Raw genomic sequence first — 24,207 nt, 5'->3', positions numbered from 1 at the left:
ACTCAAAGTTGATTGACCCAGCTCATATCAGCTATTCTGAAACCGAAAACTCAGAGTTTTTAATCTCTCGGTAAATCAACTCAGAGTTCAAGTTTAAACTCCGAGTTGTTTGAACCTCCTTACTGAAACAGGCCCCAGGACAGATTTTTGTGCATAGATTTTGTTTATTATAGGTTTTAAAATTTTTAAAATATGTTTGTTTTTTTAAAGAAAGTTTATATGGGGAAAAAGTGTATGGATATAAGTAAAGCTTGCTTGTTGCTACACGAAATTTAAAATCTTATGCTAAGAAATATCTAAAATACAATTTTTAAGAAATGTATTTATTATTGTATAATTAAATTAATTAAATTATGATATTTTTTTGATCGGGCATTAAAAATCTTTTCCATCTGGGCCATTTAAAAAATTCCTTAGCCTTTAGCCCTTTATGAGTCTAAAATGTCGGTCATAATAACCTGCAGAAACCCTGGTTTAAAGTATGTCAAAAAACGTGGATGCCCCTAATTTGAAATATGCTGAATGAAATGGACACTAAAGTAATTAATTATTATAAAACATTGTACAGTAATCTAAACTATATGATGTTGCTGTGGGACAACATGAGGCAAAATAAACAAATTATAGTGGAACAATAATGTTTAGCATTGCACTGACTACAACTGGCCAACAAACTAGTCTAAAAAGGACTTTTTCTGCTTAAGAAATGGATTACAGCATGCTGATGAAATACAAACATCTGAGTGTAAAGTTCTTCAGTATTGACCATATTCTTCATGTACCAGCAGGCAGCGCTATTGGAATCTTTTTGCTTGAGACTTTAAAAAAAAATTTAGATCCTAAAATCAGTGTTATGCTGCTTGGACATGTGACGATAACAGTTTACAAGGTATACCGCTGTCAAGGTTTTAAAATTGCCAAAATGTTCTGGTGTACCTTTCCTACGATATATGTAAGTTTTTTTTATTTTTTTATACGTTTTGTTTTAAGTTTCTCCAGCAGAAAAGATATCCAAAGATGCTGTTTTAAATCGTAAAGAAATCTGTGTTTATGAAATACATGCATACAGTGTGTGACTTGTCTGAAGAGCGAGGAGGGATCCGGGGGTGAGAAGGGTGCACAACTTATTTGAGGACCGTTAGGGAGACGCGTGATTTTCACTCGTTTGCAGGCATTATGAGTCACGCAAATGCATAGAGACTCTTGGAATTTCTTGGAGACTTGGGATGTCTGAATATCACATTTAACAACTATAGTGAGATGCGATTCAGTGGTACACCGTTGATAAACTGTCCAACGTCCACTGCTCTCTGCCTGAAGCTAAGAGGAGCATATTAAATGAGTGGATCATTTTCATTCTAAAATGGCAGTTTAACTCTAAGACCTATTAATCTAAATGGAGCGTGAGTGTCTATTTTTTGCGGGCGCGTTTGCGACGAGGGCGGGGCGGAGGATCGACGATGCCGGCTCAGCACTGTGTTGTCTATTGGCCATCGGCGATGGACGATGGCATCGTCTATCGGCCCAACCCTAATCCATACCATACCATTCGGCTAACTTCCGGAGAGGTAGAGTAACCAATAGCGTTAGAGATAACAAGTAAACCAAGTCCCGCCCCAGGACTGACAAAAATCCCAAAAAGTTTTGTGCGAGTAGAGAGAAGAACCAGTGAGCGAGCAGAGAGAAAAGATTGTGCGCACACGCTGTAAGCATGACCTCACTCGTGAGAACGTCAATCGTGTGCACAGAAAAGATACAGTGCGAGCTGTGATTTCCTCGTGTGTATGCCTGTAATCTGCTTGTGTTTAACTTTTCCTCACTTGTAAACATTACCGCTGCGCTCGATTAATATTGGCATTGATTTGCCTCCAGCCACCTATTTTTATGTTTATTTTGGATGGGCTATGAGCATTAAAAAACAATTGATTGATGGAAACGTCATGATGCACATAACTTTTAAAATACAGGCATAAAAAAACATGTGCATAACTGAGTAGGATAAACTTTTTGTTCGATAAGAAAAGATAAACTTACAGTATGTAAACTACGCAAACACTTTTACTGAACAAATTCCTACATGTGCATTAAAAAAGGTTTGTTAAAAAAAGATCTTATAATGATGAAAATGTGTGTGTAAATGGACAAACCAACAGGCTGAGGCACAGGCACAGGCACACTGTAAAACATCTAAAACACTTTAACCATTTCAGTGTTAATGTTATTATATTATTAATTACCTCCAGAGCGTCTGGAGCGTGTCAAAAGCGTTTGTTCTCCGCATCTCATAGCTTGAAACGCCACCATGTGTTCATCGAGTGTCGGCATTGTCTTCTAAGGTGACATTTATTTAATTAAATAAAGAAAAGTTTCATGTAGCTTCTTCTACCGCAGTGAATTCTGTTTTTACTGTTGATATTTGGCGCCAGTTATCAGGAAGTGACGATTTTGTTCTCTTTGATTCATTGGATAGAAACGCAGTTTTATTTGTATATCTTTTATGCGATATTCCAGTTTTGCAAATAAATTTAATTCACATTTTTGGATGAAAACTTTTTGCCAATTTTTTTTTGTAGAGCCTCATATGGTCTACTTAAGGTGCTCGAGTTTAAGATGTGATTACACTTCTAATATCCAATGTTTGTGGGATGGCGTTTTTTTTTTTTTTTTCCAACTGAGAAGAATCAGGCGTCTGGCCAATAAAGAAGAAAAGTCAAAGTTTTTTATGTGATTTGCTGACAGGTACATTTCTTCTGGCACTGTACCAAAAATTGAGGTCAAAGGATTAGGATCCATATCTTTATTACATATAGATGAAAATTATCTAAAAATATTGGTCCAAAATCTATGTAATCTACGGCATCCCCAGAACAGATGACTCTGATCTGCTGGCTCCAAACCACATCTGGGACAAGATAAATCTGAATCATATACAGAAGATGAGTGTACCAGTTCTATGGCATATTGCCAGGCTGTATCTGATATTTCTTGTCCCAGTTCGTCCTCCCATTTTTGATTTATACGATTTAGGGAAGTGGAGGCAGTTCTTTAGATCACTTCATATAACATGGACATTATACCTCTTTAATACGGTTAAAGAGGTTTGATAGGTTTGCAATAGGTTGCAATAGGTTTGATGCACAGGTGAATAGAAGGAAAATTGCTTGGATGATAGATATTTAGATCCCCAGGGGTCATTTACACCATATGTTTAAAGGAAGGAGTTGTTACATTTTGCTGGCTGACTTAATGTATTACTCGAAGATTTAGAGCGGTCCAAAATTGGGTGCAAAAAACTATTTAAATTGCCTCCTAATATTAAATTGTGTGTGTCGAGACTAGGCAAAGAGAGTCGGAGTATCCACCCAACACAGACTCCAGACCAGACCGCTGCTTCTACTCTGGTGTTAATTTGCTCCACAGCATTGTGTAACTCTGTCCAAAGCTGGTCAGTTTGATTGCAAAGTTCACTTGACTGTGCAACGGCCATTTCTTAAATTTTAGCAATCAAATTGCCTTTTAGTGCATCAATAGCTTTAAGGACTGCACTGTGATCATTCGCCAGAGCCGTTTCTTTCTTAGATGCAGCTTGCACTTCAAGGGTAGCATTAGCATGGAGGCTAGTAGCGGATTTTGCCTCCCTACGGTTGCTTCTTCCTATATTCATCCTGATTCAAGTTGAATTACGCTCAGAGCAGCTACACTCCGACACTTAAATGCTTATTTACCAGTATAGGTAGGTTTAAGGTAATAGTATTTAGGATAATAGCAATATTAAACAAAATTTTAAGTTTCACGTGAGGACCTTACCAGTTTGCATCTTTGACACTGTCGACTGCGGGATGAAGGTGAGATTCCATGGCAGCGAGATAAATCGGTAAGTTGACCTTAAGTACACTGCACTGAAGTCTTTAGTGATGCACTCAATCACAGAAATCATGAGCACTTCAGTAACAAGACAGCGGTCTTAGCTCTGTTACTTCAATACGTACTTTCGCTTTTTGTTTCTTACAACCAATCGTTAGGTTTACACTGCTCGTCTCGACCCGGTTTCTCTATTCGTTTCCCCGCACTGGAACAGTTCAGTCAACTTCTCTTCGACTCTCTTCCTTTATTCTCTCACCCATTTCCTTTTTGCCGTCCTATGGGTGGAGACCAACTAAACAATGTTGACTGCCACCACAGAAAACACCAACAATCATAAATGCATGATTATATGCTGTCAGTTTTTAATTTTTTTTATTTAAAGCATTTTCCCAGAATATGTCAAAATAAGATGTCCCCAAATATCAGTGTGAGCCTCAAAATCACCCCAGAATGGATAAAAATGACCCAACATCACACAAGTGGAAAGGTGCACATTCCAGCCTTTATTCAGATGCTGTACGGTTATGTCTCGTCTCTGAGGCAAAATTTCAGCATTTTGTTCATAGTTTGTTCAGCTGTTACCCCATAACTTTTTTTCTGAAGCGTTTACCAGTCAGGCACAGAATGAACAAGCATTCCCTGTCTGCTTTACAAATTTTAGAAAAACATGTTGTTGTAATTATGAATAAAAAAGGCCACTTACAGATTTCTAATCTCTGTCTTATCAATATGACCAAAATGACTTTCATGATCAATTATGTAAAAACTCTGAAAACTGGACTGACATGGTTTTAAATTACTATAACTTCTATGTTAAGCAGCTTTGACACAATTTACATTGTAAAAGCACTAGATAAATAAAGATGAACTGAATTGAATCTGCTTAAATGTGGACCAAACAATATGATCTGGTTATTTTACATTTAACATGCATCAAAATTACAGTGTGTGTAGTCAATGTTTTCAGTGTCTTTTCACTTTTCAGCTTTTAGTGAGAGTTTTTAAGACTTAATGAAAACTAATGTTTTATCTATTTCAGACCTAATTGAAGAGAATGAGGGGAGTAAAGAGGAGGAACATCATGTTAAAATTGAGGAAAAAACTCATTTACAGACTGATGGTATTTTAAAAAGGAGAGACAAGAATCATTTCACCTGCACCTGCGCTCAGTGTGGAAAGAGTTTTGGAAGAAAAGACCATCTTAAGATTCACATGATGATCCACACTGGAGAGAAACCATTCACATGCACTCAGTGTGGGAAGAGTTTCAGCCAATCATCATCCCTTATTAAACACATGAGGATCCACACTGGAGAGAAACCATTCATATGCGCTCAGTGTGGGAAGAGTTTTACTGCTCATCACACCTTAATAAACACATGAAGACCCACACTGGAGAGAAACCATTTACATGCACTCAGTGTGGGAAGAGTTTCAGCCAATTATTCAACCTTCATCAACACATGAGGATCCACACTGGAGAGAAACCATTCACATGCACTCAGTGTGGACAGAGTTTCAGCCAATTATCACACCTAAACAAACACACCATTCAGAAAAACCATTCATACACACGTGAATGCGTCAGACCGGAAACGCAAGTTCGTGCATCAAGTTTCGCAGTTCATTGCATTGCAAAGTTCAAGCTTGGTGAACTCTGACCTGCGAAATCATATCACTTGTCTGTGTGAGACCAATCGAAGATCAAAACATGACCTCTCTGGACAGAAATGTAAAATATGGACCAATCGCTCACTTTTTTAATGTCTAATCATATTGTTTAATCCCGCCCCTTTTTGCAGCGCTGTACAACAGAATTTGCATGCTCAAATTCTAGTATGACCGCAGCTTCGGTGTGGGATGAGTTTCAGCAACTCCTCAGACCTTAATAAACACTTGAAGACCCACACTGGAGAGAATCCATTCACATGTACTCAGTGTGGGAAGAGTTTCAACCGATTAGCAAACCTTAAAGAACACATAAAGTTCCGCACTGGTGTAAAAGAGTATATGTGCTTGAGTGTAAGAAGTCTTTTATTACTGCACCAAAATTGAAACTGCACCAGACAATTCACACTGGAGAGACAGTAGAGGTTTCACACTGTGACAAGAGGTTTAATCAGTTAACACATCTGAAAACACAAAAGAGGATTCACACTAGAGAGAAACCGTGCAGATCTGATCAGTGTCTACAGAGTTTCCCTCATTCTGCGCAGCTTTAGAAACACATGGACAAAAAGTTGCACACATGACCTGAATGCAGCAAAACATTTTCTCATGTGCACAGGATATTTCATGTCTGAATAATGTTTGAAAAGGCTGAGTGACGCTATACTGTTTTCCTACAGAAGTAGGTGGGGTTGTAAATGTGTTGCGCTCCTCGCATTTACCGTAAACACAATGCTGGTGGCTGAGAGAAGAACAGTTTCATAAACATCTGGCAAACAGCACCTCTGTGGCTTAAAATATCTTTGCAAGTGATTGTACAGGTGTGGATACATCTGTACTCCACTCTCCAGTGTATTCATGTAGCTAGTGTTGTTTTGGATGATGTTCTCTGTCTGACTCCCTGAATGAGAAACAAATCAATGGGAAGACACTGCACATCAAAGAAGCTGCTGTGGAGCTCCAGGACAGTTAGTTAGCAGTATACCAGGACCCCAAGTTTAGAAAGCCCATTCAATTGTCCTGTGTTGCATCTTTTATTAGTTAAGTTTTACAATATTAAAACACTGTGATGATCCCAAGACTCCAGATTGGAGTATGTAGTAAATCCTGCTTTGATACCTGCATTACTTACTCATCCATGGGTATATAAACATTGTTGTGTTAGCTACCCCAGGACGCTGTGGCTACTCATGAGTCCTCATGTCAAGACCTGCCATCTCATTGACTCTTTAACCTTATGGTTTTGTTTTGCATTGCTTGTATCATGTGTACAATGTGTTTTTGTGATTATATCCTAAGTTCTTTATCTTTATTATTATCCCTAGACATTTGTTGGTTGCTTTGATTGATTGTTTTATGAGTTACATTTTATAATAAATAATTTGCATTCAGGCTATTTTGTTGGTTCATCTCTTTTATGTTGCGACTCAAACAAGCGTGTCATAACACTTTGTAAAATGTGTCTGGTTGTGTCCAAGATCTTGTCCTTTTAGTCATGATCATAGGTGTGAGTAGGAACCTATATTGAGCGGTAAATTGAGAACATTGCCTTTCGTCTCAGCTCCTTCACCACAACAGACAATCACATCAACTGCATTACTGCTGCTGCTGCACTGATCCATCTTTTAATTTCACATTCCATTCCTCATGAAAAAAAAAAAAAACAAGCAGATACTTGAACTCCATTTGGGGTAAGGACTCTCCTCCAAACTGGAGATGGCCATCTTTTTCAAGTCAAGCACCGTGGTTTTTGATCTAAAGGTACTGTTTCTTTCTCTGCCATGTCACACTCTGCAGCAAATTGTCCCTCTGCATGCTGAATGGTCCATGTCCTGTGAAGCCAAAAGGACAACATTATCTGCAAATGGCAGAGACCGTCCTAGCCTACACCTAAAATTCTGTCAGTAAAATTATTATACTTTTGAGATCAGCCTAAAAAACACGTTTACAAAAAAAATGAATAAATAGAGGGATAGATAGACATTGTAGTGATGGAAGGGGGAGTAGGATGCCTTGTTCAACCATAAACCAAGATGGAGCTCTCTCAGAAGGGATGGACCAGTGCGCGAGTTGTCTAAAACTGAAGACTTTATTGTTCCAGTTAAATTAATTGACTAAATTATCAAACTGTTTTAAACATTGTAAAGAATAATATAAGTAAAGCAGTAACTTTAGGTACGCAATTTATTTTGAGTATGACAGTTTGTTATTTTGAGTACCTCAGAGCAGTGGTTATCAATTCTGGTGCTTGTGCAAAATGAGTTGACATCCAGTGAAAATCAGAAAATATAATGTGTAAGAGCAGGACATAAGAGCAAGTAATAAAATAGGCTATAGCCTATATTTCGCCCTGATGAAGCCCAGCTTTGGCCTGATCAGGCCCTGGAAGGGACAGTGGAAACGCGACTGGCCTGGGCTCCCTTGCTTTAGGTGCGATAGTGGAAATGGGGTTAATGGTTCTGCCGGCTCTCAATGGTGTGGAACACTGGCCAGTTTTTGTTGGCTTGTCACTGGGTTACCACCATTCCGTGGCAACACAGTAGTCCTCACTGTAGTGGGCAGATTTTTGAAGCAGCTTACTTTATTTCACTCCCCAAATAATCTTCATTGAGGGAGACAGCAGCCATTGGCTGGGACCACATGTTCCGTATTCTTGGCCTCCTAGTTGACATGGTTTTAGACAGGGGTCTGCAATTTGTGTCCAGGTTTTGGGCAGAATTCTGCCGACAGCTAGGGGCGACTACTAGCCTCTAACGAGCACAATCCACAGACCAATGGCCAGGCCGAGCAAGCTACACTGCAAATTTTAGATAGTAGATTTAACTACCTTGGAGTTAAAATTAACACTCCCTCAGAGTTTATATGGGAACCACTATAAGTGTTAAAAATAACACTTTTGAAAGTGTTAACATTGTCAACACCAAGAGAGTGTTAATTAACAAACTCTTATTGTGTAAAATATCTGTTAAATTTCCGAAAAAATACCAGCAGCTGTGGTTGCCAGAATCTTTCTGTGAAAAACATGGAAGTTTTATATAACTGTATAAATTTACAAAAATTAACCATATTTCATGAACTAATACACTGTTCATTTTACAAAATCATAGCTTAGCACAAAAATGTAAAGTCTTTAGATGCAATAATATGTTCATGTGTGATTGCAATTAGCAAACAGATTTTGACACCTAGCATTCCATGGATACAGATTGAAAGAAAATGTACAGGCAATTTGAGTCTTGACACATATTTATACTCTGATTCTTTAAAGAAACTCAAACAAAATACATCTAACCCATTTGTGAGAGCCACTATTTTATCATGGCATGAGTCACAGGTTGAGCTGGGAGAAACCCCGGTACTTTCTAAATTCTCTCCCATTTGGGGTAATGCATTATTCGTACCAGGGAAATCAGACAAGGGTTTTAAGCTGTGGTTCCAGAAAGGCTTGCAAAAGATATCAGATCTTTATGAAGATAATATATTGATGTCCTTTGAAACCTTAAAGGAAAGATATATTTTTAAGTATCTTCAGATCCGTAATTTTATAAGATCTAAAAATCATTCATATCAGTGTCCGACCCTAAGTAGTTTAGAAGAAATTGCAGTTAAAGATCCCAGTGCCAAATACAAAATTTCTACACTATATAGCAAATTTGTTAATGCTTCCAAAGAATCTACAAATCATAAAAGACTGGCTTGGATTGAAGACTTTCAAATAGATATTACAGAAAATGAATGGGAAGAAAGTTGTCTTCAAGCGCAAACATTATCAATCAATACCCGTTTTAAATTAATCCAATATAATCGGGTAATGAGAACATATATAACACCAGAAATGTTAAATAAATTTAATAGAAATATTCTGGACATTTGTGGAAAATGTTTGACTTACAAGGGCACACTGTTCCATTGTGTTTGGCAATGTGAGCACTTGCAATTCTTTTGGAAAGACATAATTGGTGTAATCTCTAAAACTATTGGTAAAGAAATCCCTGTTTGCCCTAAAATCTGTATCCTTGGTCTTTTCCCTCCTGCCTTATCGCTGAAGTCATATGAACAGAAGTTTATAAATCTGTGTCTATTACATGCGAAGCGCCTGATTGCCATTCACTGGAAAAGTACTCATGCTCCATCTTTGTCACTCTGGATTAAGGAAATGTCTTCCTGTATAGCAATGGAAAGGTTGACTTATTCAATCACACAAAAAAATGCACATATTCTACAAGACTTGGGACTTCTTCCTTCATTTTTTAAATAACAGTGCACTGACTGTTTAGTAATCCCAAACAATGTGACTGTTAAAATACACTGTGTTTGTAATGACTAACTTTAATATACTTTCACTGGAATGTATATGTTGAAATGTCAATTTTTTAATGGTATTTATTTTTTATATATTTTTAATTTTTAACAAAATAGCCCTTTTTATTTTTATCTTTAAGTTTATTTTAGTTAATCTTTATTTTCTATTTATTTGTTTTTGTATTACTTTCCTCGCATGAGAATGCATTTTTTTTATTCTATTCATTTCTTTTTTAAATTTTTAATTTTTATTTTGAACGTCGGGATGGGGCAGGAGTTCTTTGATTGGTATTTGGTTACTAATACAGTAAGAATGTATCACACCTTTCTGAAACAATAAAAGTGTTAAAAAAAAAAAAAAAAAAAAAAGAAAGCCACTCTCCCATAATCTGAGGGAAAAGTGCCGTTTGGATTTGAACCTAGCACCTGCTGTTCCCAAGACAGGTGCTCTGGCCAACTTAGTCTTAACACTAAAAGAAAAAACCTGGATACGATTCTTCCAAATGCAGTTTCATCTAAGACAGTGGGGGGGAAGCAAAATTTACTGTGCTTTCTACTCAGGTACTTTGCACATGCATAAAGAGGCTCTCGTACGACAAATCCAAAAGGCGTGATCTCAACAATAGGTGGCAGTTACTTTTCCCCAAAACCACAGGTTGCCGACGAGTCATTCCTCAAGCCCACTAGGCCCTACACCGTTTTCTAATCTCCCTTATTTAAAACAGCTCAATTAAGTCATCGGCTTTATTGTAGAGTACCCCTAGTATCTGAGCCTGCACTGCGCAATGAAAGAAAGAAGCAAAACGGGATGGACAGATGCCTAAAATGTTAGAAACGCACCACACCTTAAGTCAGTGAAGAAAAAGAGCAAAGCTTTCGACTCTGGTGGGACTCGAACCCACAACCTTTGAATGGCTCAGCTCACAGCCTAGAAGTCCAATGCGCTATCCATTGCGCCACAGAGCCCAAGTGCTCTGCTTCATCTAGAACTGTTGGACAGAAAGCACTTTTTAGTACTCTCTGGCCCATGAAAGAACAGCCAACTGCGGACAAGGCACTGCTGGAATTCAAAGCCAGGATCTCCTGTTCACTAGACAGGCACTTTGACCAACTAAGCCACAGCGCCAAACGACCTCGATACAGGCTAAATGTTTAATTCCAAAAAAAAAAAAAAAACTAACAACGGTAGCGCTGCATGTGGGAATGTCTGGACTTGAAATATTAAAGTCCAATTGGTTAGGCATTACCACACTATGCTATATAAAGCAATCGTCCAAAGCCCTCTTGAACGAGCAGCGTTCTTAAGGATTTGAGTTTTGTTAAGAAACCGACTGCTAAACATCCCGCTGCGTAAACACTCGTTACTCTTAACAAAAAGCAAACACAAAACCTGTACATTAGGCACTGCTGGGATATGAACCCAGGATCTCCTGTTTATGAGACAGGCGCTTTGACCAACTAAGCCACAGCGCCAACGCTGAATAGGAGGCAAGACGTATTTGCACACAGAGACTAAAAAAAGACAGCAAGTCTTAAAATGGCAAGCAAAGAGGTTGTTTAACTCTATTTGTCGCACTATTCATTACGCCTCAAAGCTATACAATTTTATAATTCATTCCGGTGAGCTCTATGAAACAAGCACACGCACCACCTGGACTAAGGCGCTGCTGTGATTTGAGCCCAGGATCTCCTGTTTACAAGACCGGCGCTTTGACCAGCTAAGCCACAGCGCCACAGAAATTCTCAGTAAGAGACATTTACCAGATAACAAAAATCGAAGAAGAAAAAATAATACACAACAAAAACCAGCATGTCAGGATGCAGAAAATGCTGACAAGCCAGACGCGGTCTTTTAGAGTCTGGATGATCATGTCTCAAGCCTGACCATGTCATCCAAACCCAGAGTCAGCTCGGAAAATGGAAATCAGGACAAACATATGCTATCGGCCATTGAAAGAGTTTCAGATCAGAAAGCCACTCTCCCATCATCTGAGGGAAAGGTGCAGTTTGGATTTGAACCTAGCACCTGCTGTTCCCAAGACAGGTGCTCTGGCCAACTTAGTCTTAACACTAAAAGAAAAAACCTCTGGATACGATACTTTCAAACGCAGTTTCATCTAAGACAGTGGGGGGAAGCAAAATTTACTGTGCTTTCTACTCAGTTACTTTGCACATGCATAAAGAGGCTCTCGTACGACAAATCCAAAAGGCGTGATCTCAACAATAGGTGGCAGTTACTTTTCCCCAAAACCACAGGTTGCCGACGAGTCATTCCTCAAGCCCACTAGGCCCTACACCGTTTTCTAATCTCCCTTATTTAAAACAGCTCAATTAAGTCATCGGCTTTATTGTAGAGTACCCCTAGTATCTGAGCCTGCACTGCGCAATGAAAGAAAGAAGCAAAACGGGATGGACAGATGCCTAAAATGTTAGAAACGTACCACACCTTAAGTCAGTGAAGAAAAAGAGCAAAGCTTTCGACTCTGGTGGGACTCGAACCCACAACCTTTGAATGGCTCAGCTCACAGCCTAGAAGTCCAATGCACTATCCATTGCGCCACAGAGCCCAAGTGCTCTGCTTCCTCTAGAACTGTTGGACAGAAAGCACTTTTTAGTACTCTCTGGCCCATGAAAGAACAGCCAACTGCGGACAAGGCACTGCTGGAATTCAAAGCCAGGATCTCCTGTTCACTAGACAGGCACTTTGACCAACTAAGCCACAGCGCCAAACGACCTCGATACAGGCTAAATGTTTAATTCCAAAAAAAAAAAAAAAAAAAAAACTAACAACAGTAGCGCTGCATGTGGGAATGTCTGGACTTGAAATATTAAAGTCCAATTGGTTAGGCATTACCACACTATGCTATATAAAGGCATCGTCCAAAGCCCTCTTGAACGAGCAGCGTTCTTAAGGATTTGAGTTTTGTTAAGAAACCGACTGCTAAACATCCCGCTGCGTAAACCCTCGTTACTCTTAACAAAAGCAAACACGAAACCTGTACATAAGGCACTGCTGGGATTTGAACCCAGGATCTCCTGTTTACAAGACAGGCGCTTTGACCAACTAAGCCACAGCGCCAACGCTGAATAGGAGGTAAGACGTATTTGCACACAGAGACTAAAAAAAGACAGCAAGTCTTAAAATGGCAAGCAAAGAGGTTGTTTAACTCTATTTGTCGCACTATTCATTACGCCTCAAAGCTATACAATTTTATAATTCATTCCGGTGAGCTCTATGAAACAAGCACACGCACCACCTGGACTAAGGCGCTGCTGTGATTTGAGCCCAGGATCTCCTGTTTACAAGGCAGGCGCTTTGACCAGCTAAGCCACAGCACCACAGAAATTCTCAGTAAGAGACATTTGCCCGATAACAAAAATCGAAGAAGAAAAAATAATACACAACAAAAACCAGCATGTCAGGATGCAGAAAATGCTGACAAGCCGGACGCGGTCTTTTAGAGTCTGGATGATCATGTCTCAAGCCTGACCATGTCATCCAAACCCAGAGTCAGCTCGGAAAATGGAAATCAGGACAAACATATGCTATCGGCCATTGAAAGAGTTTCAGATCAGAAAGCCACTCTCCCATCATCTGAGGGAAAGGTGCAGTTTGGATTTGAACCTAGCACCTGCTGTTCCCAAGACAGGTGCTCTGGCCAACTTAGTCTTAACACTAAAAGAAAAAACCTCTGGATACGATACTTTCAAACGCAGTTTCATCTAAGACAGTGTGGGGGAAGCAAAATTTACTGTGCTTTCTACTCAGTTACTTTGCACATGCATAAAGAGGCTCTCGTACGACAAATCCAAAAGGCGTGATCTCAACAATAGGTGGCAGTTACTTTTCCCCAAAACCACAGGTTGCCGACGAGTCATTCCTCAAGCCCACTAGGCCCTACACCGTTTTCTAATCTCCCTTATTTAAAACAGCTCAATTAAGTCATCGGCTTTATTGTAGAGTACCCCTAGTATCTGAGCCTGCACTGCGCAATGAAAGAAAGAAGCAAAACGGGATGGACAGATGCCTAAAATGTTAGAAACGCACCACACCTTAAGTCAGTGAAGAAAAAGAGCAAAACTTGCAACTCTGGTGGGACTCGAACCCACAACCTTTGAATGGCTCAGCTCACAGCCTAGAAGTCCAATGCGCTATCTATTGCGCCACAGAGCCTAAGTGCTCTGCTTGCTCTAGAACTGTTGGAGAGAAAGCACTTTTTAGTACTCTCTGGCCCATGAAAGAACAGCCAACTGCGGACAAGGCACTGCTGGAATTCAAAGCCAGGATCTCCTGTTTACTAGACAGGCACTTTGACCAACTAAGCCACAGCGCCAAACGACCTCGACACAGGCTAAATGTTTAATTCCAAAAAATAAAAAAAAAAACTAACAACGGTAGCGCTGCATGTGGGAATGTCTGGACTTGAAATATTAAAGTCCAATTGGTTAGGCATTACCACACTATGCTATATAAAGGCATCGTCCAAAGCCCTCTTGAACGAGCAGCGTTCTTAAGGATTTGAGTTTTGTTAAGAAACCGACTGCTAAACATCCCGCTGCGTAAACACTCGTTACTCTTAACAAAAAGCAAACACGAAACCTGTACATTAGGCACTGCTGGGATTTGAACCCAGGATCTCCTGTTTACTAGACAGGCGCTTTGACCAACTAAGCCACAGCGCCAACGCTGAATAGGAGGCAAGTTGTATTTGCACACAGAGACTAAAAAAAGACAGCAAGTCTTAAAACGGCAAGCAAAGAGGTTGTTTAACTCTATTTGTCGCACTATTCATTACGCCTCAAAGCTATACAATTTTATAATTCATTCCGGTGAGCTCTATAAAACAAGCACACGCACAACCTGGACTAAGGAGCTGCTGGGATTTGAGCCCAGGATCTCCTGTTTACAAGACAGGCGCTTTGACCAGCTAAGCCACAGCGCCACAGAAATTCACAGTAAGAGACATTTACCCGATAACAAAAATCGAAGAAGAAAAAATAATACACAACAAAAACCAGCATGTCAGGATGCAGAAAATGCTGACAAGCCGGACGCGGTCTTTTAGAGTCTGGATGATCATGTCTCAAGCCTGACCATGTCATCCAAACTGTTGGAATATCTATCTCTATTCCATGCGTGTTCAAGAGAAAAGGTCAGGAGAGGGTTTTCTTCAATGCCAAAAATATTAGTAATTTATTAGATACAAATGAATAGTTCGATGACAGAGCTCTGGATTACGTTACCCCGATGCAATACAAGAATTACATTCAAGAGGTTCACAACTGACTTACATTTCCTGACTCCAGTATATATATACACAACTGATCTTAACAGGTGGAGTTTTGGTTTAACGTCACTTATCAGTCATTCTGCAGTCCCTTGGCTCTTTGCAACCCCTGGACATTACTTCCTCTTTCTGCAACCTTTCTCTGCATACCAGAACTGAACAATTACGTGCATCTTTAATATATTTCACAACTTCTACAAGCATCAGGACAACTTGTGACATGTCTAGACTATAGTTCTGGAACAAAGGCCCCCACCCTCAATTTATTCTTATTCTGCTTTTCCACTTGTCAGCAGTTCTTCTAAAAAGTATGCAGCACAGTAAAAAAGAGGAAGTTTGTCTGGTCAAGACGTTTTATAATACAAAAGAGAAAGATTGATTAATCTGTTTTTAGTCTAAACATTTTTCTAATAAAAAATAATAAAAAGAATAAAAATAAAAATAAATTCATTTTCTCCAACAATTCACCTTTTCTGCTCCTCTCTGGAGCAGACAAAAACAAAATCAGATAATCAAATCCCCACAAAAATGTCCAATTGTCATTACTGCAGGACTTTGCCTAAATCCCTGTTTTACCTCTTATTCAAAACAATCTTTAACATCCTAGTGCTCCTTCATTATGTTAAATGATGCCCAAAAACCCTTTTAACTCAATTTCTTTAACTTTTCTGGATTCAGTTTATAATTTTCACACTCTTGGTTCTCCTCTTCGGTGGTGCAGTCTCTTCCTTCTTGAAGTCACTCCGATATCTTCTTTTGCTAAGGATTATACTTGCTATATTCAGGTTTATTAATCCCAACACTCTTATTAACTTCCAATTATCCCATAATAAAAATGTTCCATTCTCATACACTTTATCAATAAAGGTAATTAATTTTTACTTCTTCTTCTTCCCCACCAAAATTAAAATAACAATGAGAATAATAAAAATGTAAATAAAATTTAAAAACTCCAACATTTAAAAAATAAAATCTGATCAAAAGGAAATGCACTCCCATTGAAAATCCCACAGTATGAATAAAATCTAAGATCAACACTTGTGAAAATATGATTGGAATTAGAAATTCAAAATTCTAACAACATAATTCAAATCAGCAATTCACTAATAAAAATTATAATCCCCCTGCTTAGTTCAGACTGAATTTCAACATTTTTAAGTCATTATTGAACCAAAATTACAATTGAGATTTAAGATGAAAAATCAACAGCTTCAAAGTAGGATTCAACTCAACAATTATTAAAATGAAAAGTTCAGAACTAAATCATAACAAGGTTATTAAACTAACAACTCAGACTTGTCACCAAATTTTAAAACCAAAATTCAAACATATTTAAACTAGAGATTTTTTCTCTCAATGTCTTAAAATAGGAAAATCAATAACACAACAATGTGATTAAAATAAAATAAAAATCTTAAGAATCTCTGCAAACAAAAGGTTCAAAAACAACAATGGCTTAAAATAAAAATCTTAAAATGTCTTCAAATTAAAGATTTAAAAACAACAATGGCTCAAACTAAAATAATCTTTAAAAATGTGTTCAAATAAAAGAATTTTAAAATCGTCTTCAAATAAAAGAATCTTAAACTCATAAGAATGTGTTTAAAATAAAATAATCTTAAAAATGTCTTAAAATAAAAGATTCAAAAAGCATCTTAAAATAAAAGATTTTTGCATTGAAAATGAAAAATATAAAAGCATTGAATGTCTTAAAATAAAAGATTATGAAAAAACATACAAATGTCTTAAAATAATAGAACATTAGAAAGGTATTAAAATAAAAGATAAAAAGCATTAAAAAATCTTAAAATAAAGTATAATAAAAAAAAACATTAAGAATGTCTTCCCATAAAAGATAAAAAAATTATATGTCTAAAATAAAAGAATAAAAATAATTCAAAAAATTCCAAAAAACTAACGTGTGTAAAATAAAATAATTTTAAAATGTAATTGTGTTTCATTTTATTTTTTCTCAATTTTCTCCATTCTAATTGGTCCAATTCATTCATTCATTCATTCATTCATTTTCTTTAAGGCTTAGTTTCTTTATTAATCTAGGGTCACCACCGTCAGAAAAATGAACCGCCAACTTATCCAACATATGTTTTACACAGCGGATGCCCTTCCAGCTGCAACCCATCTCCAGGAAACGTCCATACACACCAATACATGCTTACACACTCCAATTAGATATCAGATATTCCCTTTTTGTGTTTTATCCCCCTTTCGGCCTGGGCCTAGCTCCAGGCCGTTTTTACACCCCTATGTTAACTTTCAAGTTACTCCGGCCAGCCTCACACCTTCAGCAACCTGTTTAGAAAAGTCTGAAGTAAAGTTGTTAATTTGTCATATTCTAATCTCTACATAAGTAAGCTACTGCACGTCCAAGCTGCACCAGGTCCCCAAAACTGCAGTCCTGTAAACAATGCAAAAGTCATTAATTCCATTGTTTTGTTCCATAACAAAACTAAAACACCTCAACATGATTTTTATCCAATTCAGTTTGGTCTGTGCACAGAATTTTGCCAATTGTGTTTAAATTTGTATCAATTTTCTCTACCTTTCCCTATAATTATTAGTCTTACACCATCCCTAAATTCATGCTTCCGGCCCATTACTTGCTGCAATTTCAAATATTCATTATTTCAGTGTTTATCATTATCCAATCTAATTCTTACTCAACATCTATTTGTTTCTAAATCGTCTTTCATTAAACACTTCATTACTGTCTGACTGTCCTCTTTGCTTGCTGGCCACTCCTCTAGCCATTCACTATAGCTGTCAATCATGATTAGCAGATATATTTTTATTCACCTGTTCTCCCTTATCTAGAAAATCAATTATAACCTCACCCTAATTCTTCTCTTGCAGTTTCTGATATCTCTAAATATAATTAAAGTCTATAATTCATATTAGTCTTATTACCATGTGTTATACATTCACCAGTTTACAGTTATTTGAAATGGCTTATTTATTTAGTGATCTGACTTTTCCTAATATTGAGGCGTGTCATCTAATCACCTATAATTTTTACTTCCTTTAAATCTATTTCCATGGAAATGTCATAACACCTATTTCATTTTAATCAATTAGGTGTCTACTCTTTTTCTGCAAGTAAGATTTCATCAACATGCTTAATCAACACCACTCTCTCTGATAATTCAAAAATCAATCACTTTACATTTTGTATCAGTATGACCATATTTCTGCATACACTATTAACCTCAGCTTTAAAATCTATTCTCCTTAATTGCTTCTAAATCATAAATTAAACACAATCTACCTTTGTTTGTTGCTTTCTTGTAAAATTGTATTAAAATTAAATTAGTCACATCTATGTTTATAACTCAGATAAAATTTAGCTTAAATAAAATTTCTAAAACAGATTCCATATGACCTTGTCTAGGTGTTTCTATTAATTGCTCAACGACATACAACCTCTTCACTACGCTGGCTAATTTTACAATCCTCCATTTAAGTATTTCACTAATAATCAATCAGTTTTTGAATTTGACTCTACTTTTGATAATTCATTTTCTCAACTATTTACTTAGTTTGTTCTAATCATTTTTATGATTTTCTTTTGGCTACTAATTAGTTCTACGTCATTTCAGTTCAACTAGTTGCCCATACACTTTTTATATACTTTTATAAGCTAACTAAAAATCACTACATTTTCTTATTCGTTTCTTTCAGCTGTATTTTGACTTCATCATTAAACTTCTTCACATGGTTATATGTGAAAGAAAATCTGTTTTCTTAAACTCTCTTATTCTGTTTCAATTCTTTTATTAGATTAGAACTATTAATTTTTACCTGATGACGTGAGTTCAATTTTTCATGTTTCAATTTCTTCTTTACGCATAAATATTTTTTCTGTTACCAACCTTTTCTAGTTTTTAATATCCCATCTTAATTTAGATGATTCAACATAATATTTTGCTTTTAGTAAATCTTTACTTAAATAATCAATTCCATCAAAATTTATAATTCAAATGACTTCTTCAGTTACCAATAGTTGTTTCTTCTTCTTTAGTCACCACCATACATTGTACTTCCTTCTATATCCTGTTCATGCCCTGTATCAGTAAACCTATGAAAATTTGCAAAAATAGTTAAATATCATTTCAACATTATACATTTAGAGATTCATTGTATATTTTCCCTTAAGTCTTTTTCTTAGTTATTATTTTCATAACAAAACCTTTATAAATAATTCTCCTTCATATTACCAGTCATCATATGGTCTTAAATGGTTCTTGACAGCACCCTGCCTCTTACTTTACCCACAAGTTCCTTTTCCTGAGTGTCTGATCTCCAGACATATTTAGCAGTTCGCTGTGGTCCGGTTTGGAGGAGCCCACATTTCTGAGGCAGACTACTGATCTTTCACAGTGCCCCTCAATACTCGGATGCTCTAGGCCTTTCAAGCATCACTGCTCCACTCCACAACCATCTCACTCAACACCTGCCTACCTGTACAGGTGCCTAGTCTTCCGCGACAAAATTCCTGGCTTAGGTCGCTCCCGGTGGCCAACGAGAGTCTTACCCGTCTTTGGAATAATGTCTCATGGAGACCAGTTACTGCTCTTCTCCACTGCAACCTCCTTCTCAGTTTTCCTTCAGAACTTGGTATCTCTGATGTTAGGGAAACATGCACTCAAGAACCATGTGAGCCATTGTGACCACATTCTAGAGTTTAACCAATGAGACAGGTTTTATTAAGTTTAAAATCAATTTGACCTCCAATAATAGTTTTAAGTAAAGTTTGGCATCTTCACTCCCATCCACTCAGCACTATGGTCTGCTTAGTCTGCAGGCAAAGCTGTAGGGCACTATGATGGTGGAGACTAAAAAACAAGACACAGTTGGGTTATTATTCATAAAACACAAATTATGACATGGCCTACCATGTGATAAAATTGTTCAACATTATTGCTATATCTCAGGGTTCATATTAGGCCTTGACCCCTCATGTTTGTTTAATATATATTTTTATATCTGAAATGCAATGTTTAATTATCGATTTCTTTCTTGGTGTTTATCCTTTTTAAATTTAGAAAAATTAAACTCACTTCATCTTGTTCATCCACATCCACTAAGTGTCCATGATTTTTCTTTGACCCTAGATGATGGCTTAGATAGTCTTATGCAGCTGACTTTCATAGATGAAAACAGCCAGTGTAAGCCATAACAATTTTTTAATTTTTTTTAATCATTATTATTACTAATATTATTATTCTATTTAGTTTTTGCACCTAAACTCAGTCTTGTCCTCTCACATCAAATCTCAGTTCCTCAAAGTGTTACTTCCTCAAAGTGTTACAAGTGCAACTATTTTTCTAGTTTCTATCTCATCGGTTTAATGTCTCTGTCTTTCTCTCTCTCTATGTATATAATATTTTTCAAATATATTTTAACATATTGTTGGAATTTCTATCTCTATTCCATGCGTGTTCAAGAGAAAAGGTCTGGAGAGGTTTTTCTTCAATGTCAAAAATCGTAACAATTTATTGGATACAAATGAATAATTCGATGACAGAGCTCTGGGTTACATTACCCCAATGCAATACAAGAATTACATTCAAGAGGTTCGCAACAAACATACATTTCCTAACTTCAGCATATATACACAACTGATCTTAACAGGTGGAGTTTTGGTGTAACGTCACTTGTCAGTCATTGTTCAGTCCTCCATTGGCCACACCTTCGACATACTTCCTCTTTTTCTACGAATTCTCTGCCCAACAACAAAGTATACATCTTTCTATGTTTTGTGTTCAGTTTTAACACCTCTCTTCAGACAGGAAGTTTCTGCAGAGCTGAATTTAATTTTGGACCCGCATGTATCTACTTCTGCAAAAATGCTAATTAGTATGCACAGCACTCACCCACAACATTAGAAGTTCAGTTAATATATGACCCCTACATGACCAATACAAATAATTGTTTGAATAAAAGAAAAAGAGACAATAATAATAAAAAAACTGATTGCTATTTTACAACACAACCTACCACAACTCTTAACCCAACCTAACAAACCTCCATGTGGGTTTCATTGATTCAATGTCTTGTACATGGCACAGAATACAACCTATTGCAGTTTATTAAAATCACACCTACCCCAGCCCTAGGCCCAACCTCACAGTAACCCGCTATGTTTTATTCAATTTTACACCTACCCCAACCCTAAACACAACCTCAGAGTAACCAGTTTTATTTTTATTTATTTTTATGAATGTCTACTACAGCTACATCAATCGCAAACCCAGCATACGTGTGGCATAACTGCCGACCCCTTAGAGGTCATCCAGCCAACTTGCAGTGTAATCTCCTCCACTTGTAGGTCTCTGAGCTGCAGCAACACCTAAGTGCTCTGACACAGAGACACAAAAGACTTTTAACCTCTTCTTGGAGAGGAGAGAGTCTCCGACCCTGGATCTCAGGTCTTCCATGGAGGGACTGTCAGGAATCCTGTAAGAACATCCCATTCACACAACCTCTTGCCATAAAAAAACAAAGCAGAATGTGTGGTGAAGGAACTCCGGGTTGACAGAGCCTTGTCCTTGCTTCAAGCAATGTGCTAACAAGGTGCTGAACAGAGTGGCACAAAGGATAGCGCTTATGACTATGGATCAGAAGATTCTCGGTTACGGAAACCAAGAAACTGTGTATGAGAGAGTGCGTAAGTGTATGAGTGGCACTTGTTCAAGCGGAGCAGGGACGTGCCAGCGATCAGAAAGAACTGGAGTTTGTGCCAAGACTGGGTTTCAAAAGTGGCAATTTCCATATGGTCTAGCAGTCAGGATTCCTGATTTTCACCCAGGTGACCCGGGTTCGACTCCTGGTATGGGAAGGCTTAAGTACTTTTGCTCCTGTCCTTTTTGGCCAGCGGTCGGACTGCAGCTACCTTATAGGATGTGGTTGTGGAACTGCTGTGTAAGACTTCGATAGCTCATTTGGTAGAGTGTAGGACTGTAGGACCAATTCTTAGGTCGCAGGTTCGATTCCAGCTCAAAGGATGTATTTTGTGCTCAGAGCCGCTTTCTTGCCTTTGCGAAGATATCATCGGCACCACTGCTCGAAGTTCACCATGGAGGTGAAAAGGAAGTTACAAGTTACAATGAGAAGTTACAATGAACGCTATGGCCAATCAGAGCCCTTATAACATTCATGATTTGTACTGTATTAACAGATTTCGTTGTGGATTAATTCGGACAACAATTACAAAGTAAGTATTTTTATAACAAGTTGGTTTAAATGAATAACCAATACAGTAACATTAATTACAACAGGACAATTATTATATGATTGTTATAGATGTTATATGACGTTGTTTGTTAAGATTAATGTTAGCCGACCAAGCACACTGTACAGTTTTACTACAAACATTTTAATGCAGTTATTATACATTACTTCACTTTATATTGTCATTTACTACCATAGTTACAATAATGCCCGTGCATTATTCTCACACATTAATGAATCACTTCACTAATAATAAATATAAGGCTCAATTCATCAGTCATTAATTATAAACAAATAGTATAATGACGCTCACATATCACTACATCACTAATCATAAACTAATCTAATAATGCTCATGCATAATACATCACTAATTATAAAGCATAAAACAATATGGATCACGCATGATTGCATCACTAATAATAAACCAATAATATAAGGGTCACAATTTAATCCATCATTAATAATAATAACATTATTATTAGTAATGGATTGATGTGTGACCCTTATATTGTTGGTTTATTATTAGTGATGCAATCATGCATGATCCATATTAATTAATTAATAACTGCATTAAAATGTTTGTAGTAAAACTGTACAGTTTGCTTGGTCGGCTAACATTAATCTTACCAAATAACTTTATAAAACATCTATAACAATCATATAATAATTATGTTGTAGTAATTAACGTTACTGTAATGGTTATTTATTTAAACCACCTTGTTAAAAAAATACTTTGCAATTGGTTTCTGAATTAATCCGCAACGAAATCTTTTATTACAGTACAAATCATGGATGGTATAAGGGCTCTGATTGGCCATAGCGTTCATTGTAACTCAGAACACGATTGGCTGCCTTAACCAAGAATAGGGTGAATCTTGGCTCCAGCTCACAAAGTGATTGGCCGGTGTGACCAAGAATAACCACGACTTACAGGTGGCAGTATGAGCTAACCGGCCACTTACTGCCAAGCTTAATAAAAGTCTTCCAGTTGGTGCTGCCCAGGCTAAAGAAAAAATATATATAAAAAAAAAATTATAAAACGGCCTTGCCAGAAAGTAGCAGAATGTCAATACAAGGCGGTGGCAATGTGCATTGATTTCTGAGTAACTCGTCATTCGGCATGCAGAGCTCCTCACACGTTTACTGGGGCAGGACCAGGTAGGGCCTTCAGTCACCTGCCCCTTGTGCACAAAATAGAACAACAGCACTGTTTTACAACCCCGGGATCGAACCAGGGACCTTTAGATCTTCAGTCTAACGCTCTCCCAACTGAGCTATTTCGACTGAAAGAATCCTGCAGCATTCATGTCTGTGAGACTAAGCAGAATCCTGAAATGCCTCTGAGGCCTTAAAGGGTAAAAGTTTGGCCAGTACGGGGATCGAACCCGCGACCTTGGCGTTATTAGCACAACACTCTAACCAGCTGAGCTAACCGGCCACTTTCTGCCATGTTTGCTAAAAAGCTCAGAGTAACTGTCATTTTCTTCAAGAGATAAGAATGCTATTCCAGCTTTTTTTGTGCGGTGCTGGTAAAAAAAACAAAGTCCCACCGAGATTTGAACTCGGATCGCTGGATTCAGAGTCCAGAATGCTAACCATTACACCATGGAACCTCAAGTCTTCTGCTTGGTGCTGCCCGGGCCAAGGAGAAAATAATGTGAAAAACAAAAAAAAAGAAAAAGAAAACGGCCTTGCCAGAAAGTAGCAGAATGTCAATACAAGGCAGTGCCAATGTGCATTGATTTCTGAGTAACTCGTCATTCGGCATGCAGGGCTCCTCACACGTTTACTGGAGCAGGACCAGGTAGGGCCTTCAAAAGAAAAGCACACTATT

The 24,207-nt window shown here is 37.6% G+C and overlaps 1 protein-coding gene and 11 non-coding genes across 14 annotated transcripts in view; 1 reads left to right on the top strand and 11 right to left on the bottom strand.

Moving 5' to 3' along the window:
* The window catches only part of LOC141381653 (uncharacterized), a 44,368-nt gene extending 37,441 nt beyond the window's left edge, over positions 1-6,927 (top strand). For all 3 annotated transcript variants that reach the window (XM_073947524.1, XM_073947525.1, XM_073947526.1), the window contains one exon: positions 4,904-6,927. In XM_073947524.1, the coding sequence (XP_073803625.1) occupies positions 4,904-5,247 (344 nt within the window). In that variant the 3' untranslated portion in view covers positions 5,248-6,927. The remainder of the gene's footprint in view (positions 1-4,903) is intronic.
* A 3,784-nt stretch (positions 6,928-10,711) lies between these two features.
* On the bottom strand, positions 10,712-10,800 carry trnar-ucu (transfer RNA arginine (anticodon UCU)). The gene is given in 2 exon segments: positions 10,712-10,747; positions 10,764-10,800. It is a non-coding gene; the product is annotated as a tRNA-Arg (tRNA).
* Positions 10,801-11,233: 433 nt separating this feature from the next.
* trnam-cau (transfer RNA methionine (anticodon CAU)) lies at positions 11,234-11,307 on the bottom strand. The gene has a single exon. It is a non-coding gene; the product is annotated as a tRNA-Met (tRNA).
* Positions 11,308-11,493: 186 nt separating this feature from the next.
* Positions 11,494-11,567, bottom strand: trnat-ugu (transfer RNA threonine (anticodon UGU)). Its single transcript has one exon. It is a non-coding gene; the product is annotated as a tRNA-Thr (tRNA).
* A 745-nt stretch (positions 11,568-12,312) lies between these two features.
* On the bottom strand, positions 12,313-12,401 carry trnar-ucu (transfer RNA arginine (anticodon UCU)). The gene is given in 2 exon segments: positions 12,313-12,348; positions 12,365-12,401. It is a non-coding gene; the product is annotated as a tRNA-Arg (tRNA).
* Positions 12,402-12,839: 438 nt separating this feature from the next.
* On the bottom strand, positions 12,840-12,913 carry trnat-ugu (transfer RNA threonine (anticodon UGU)). The gene has a single exon. It is a non-coding gene; the product is annotated as a tRNA-Thr (tRNA).
* A 1,006-nt stretch (positions 12,914-13,919) lies between these two features.
* On the bottom strand, positions 13,920-14,008 carry trnar-ucu (transfer RNA arginine (anticodon UCU)). The gene is given in 2 exon segments: positions 13,920-13,955; positions 13,972-14,008. It is a non-coding gene; the product is annotated as a tRNA-Arg (tRNA).
* Positions 14,009-14,443: 435 nt separating this feature from the next.
* Positions 14,444-14,517, bottom strand: trnat-agu (transfer RNA threonine (anticodon AGU)). Its single transcript has one exon. It is a non-coding gene; the product is annotated as a tRNA-Thr (tRNA).
* A 186-nt stretch (positions 14,518-14,703) lies between these two features.
* Positions 14,704-14,777, bottom strand: trnat-ugu (transfer RNA threonine (anticodon UGU)). The gene has a single exon. It is a non-coding gene; the product is annotated as a tRNA-Thr (tRNA).
* Positions 14,778-23,584: 8,807 nt separating this feature from the next.
* On the bottom strand, positions 23,585-23,662 carry trnaf-gaa (transfer RNA phenylalanine (anticodon GAA)). The gene has a single exon. It is a non-coding gene; the product is annotated as a tRNA-Phe (tRNA).
* Positions 23,663-23,737: 75 nt separating this feature from the next.
* On the bottom strand, positions 23,738-23,811 carry trnai-aau (transfer RNA isoleucine (anticodon AAU)). Its single transcript has one exon. It is a non-coding gene; the product is annotated as a tRNA-Ile (tRNA).
* A 103-nt stretch (positions 23,812-23,914) lies between these two features.
* Positions 23,915-23,986, bottom strand: trnaq-cug (transfer RNA glutamine (anticodon CUG)). The gene has a single exon. It is a non-coding gene; the product is annotated as a tRNA-Gln (tRNA).
* Between the last annotated feature and the right edge of the window lie 221 nt (positions 23,987-24,207).

This window comes from Danio rerio, chromosome 4 (genome assembly GCF_049306965.1).
Source record: "Danio rerio strain Tuebingen ecotype United States chromosome 4, GRCz12tu, whole genome shotgun sequence".
NCBI classification, from domain to species: domain Eukaryota; kingdom Metazoa; phylum Chordata; class Actinopteri; order Cypriniformes; family Danionidae; genus Danio; species Danio rerio.
Note: the sequence above shows the minus strand (reverse complement) of the source record. Positions and strands in the feature narration are given on the sequence as shown.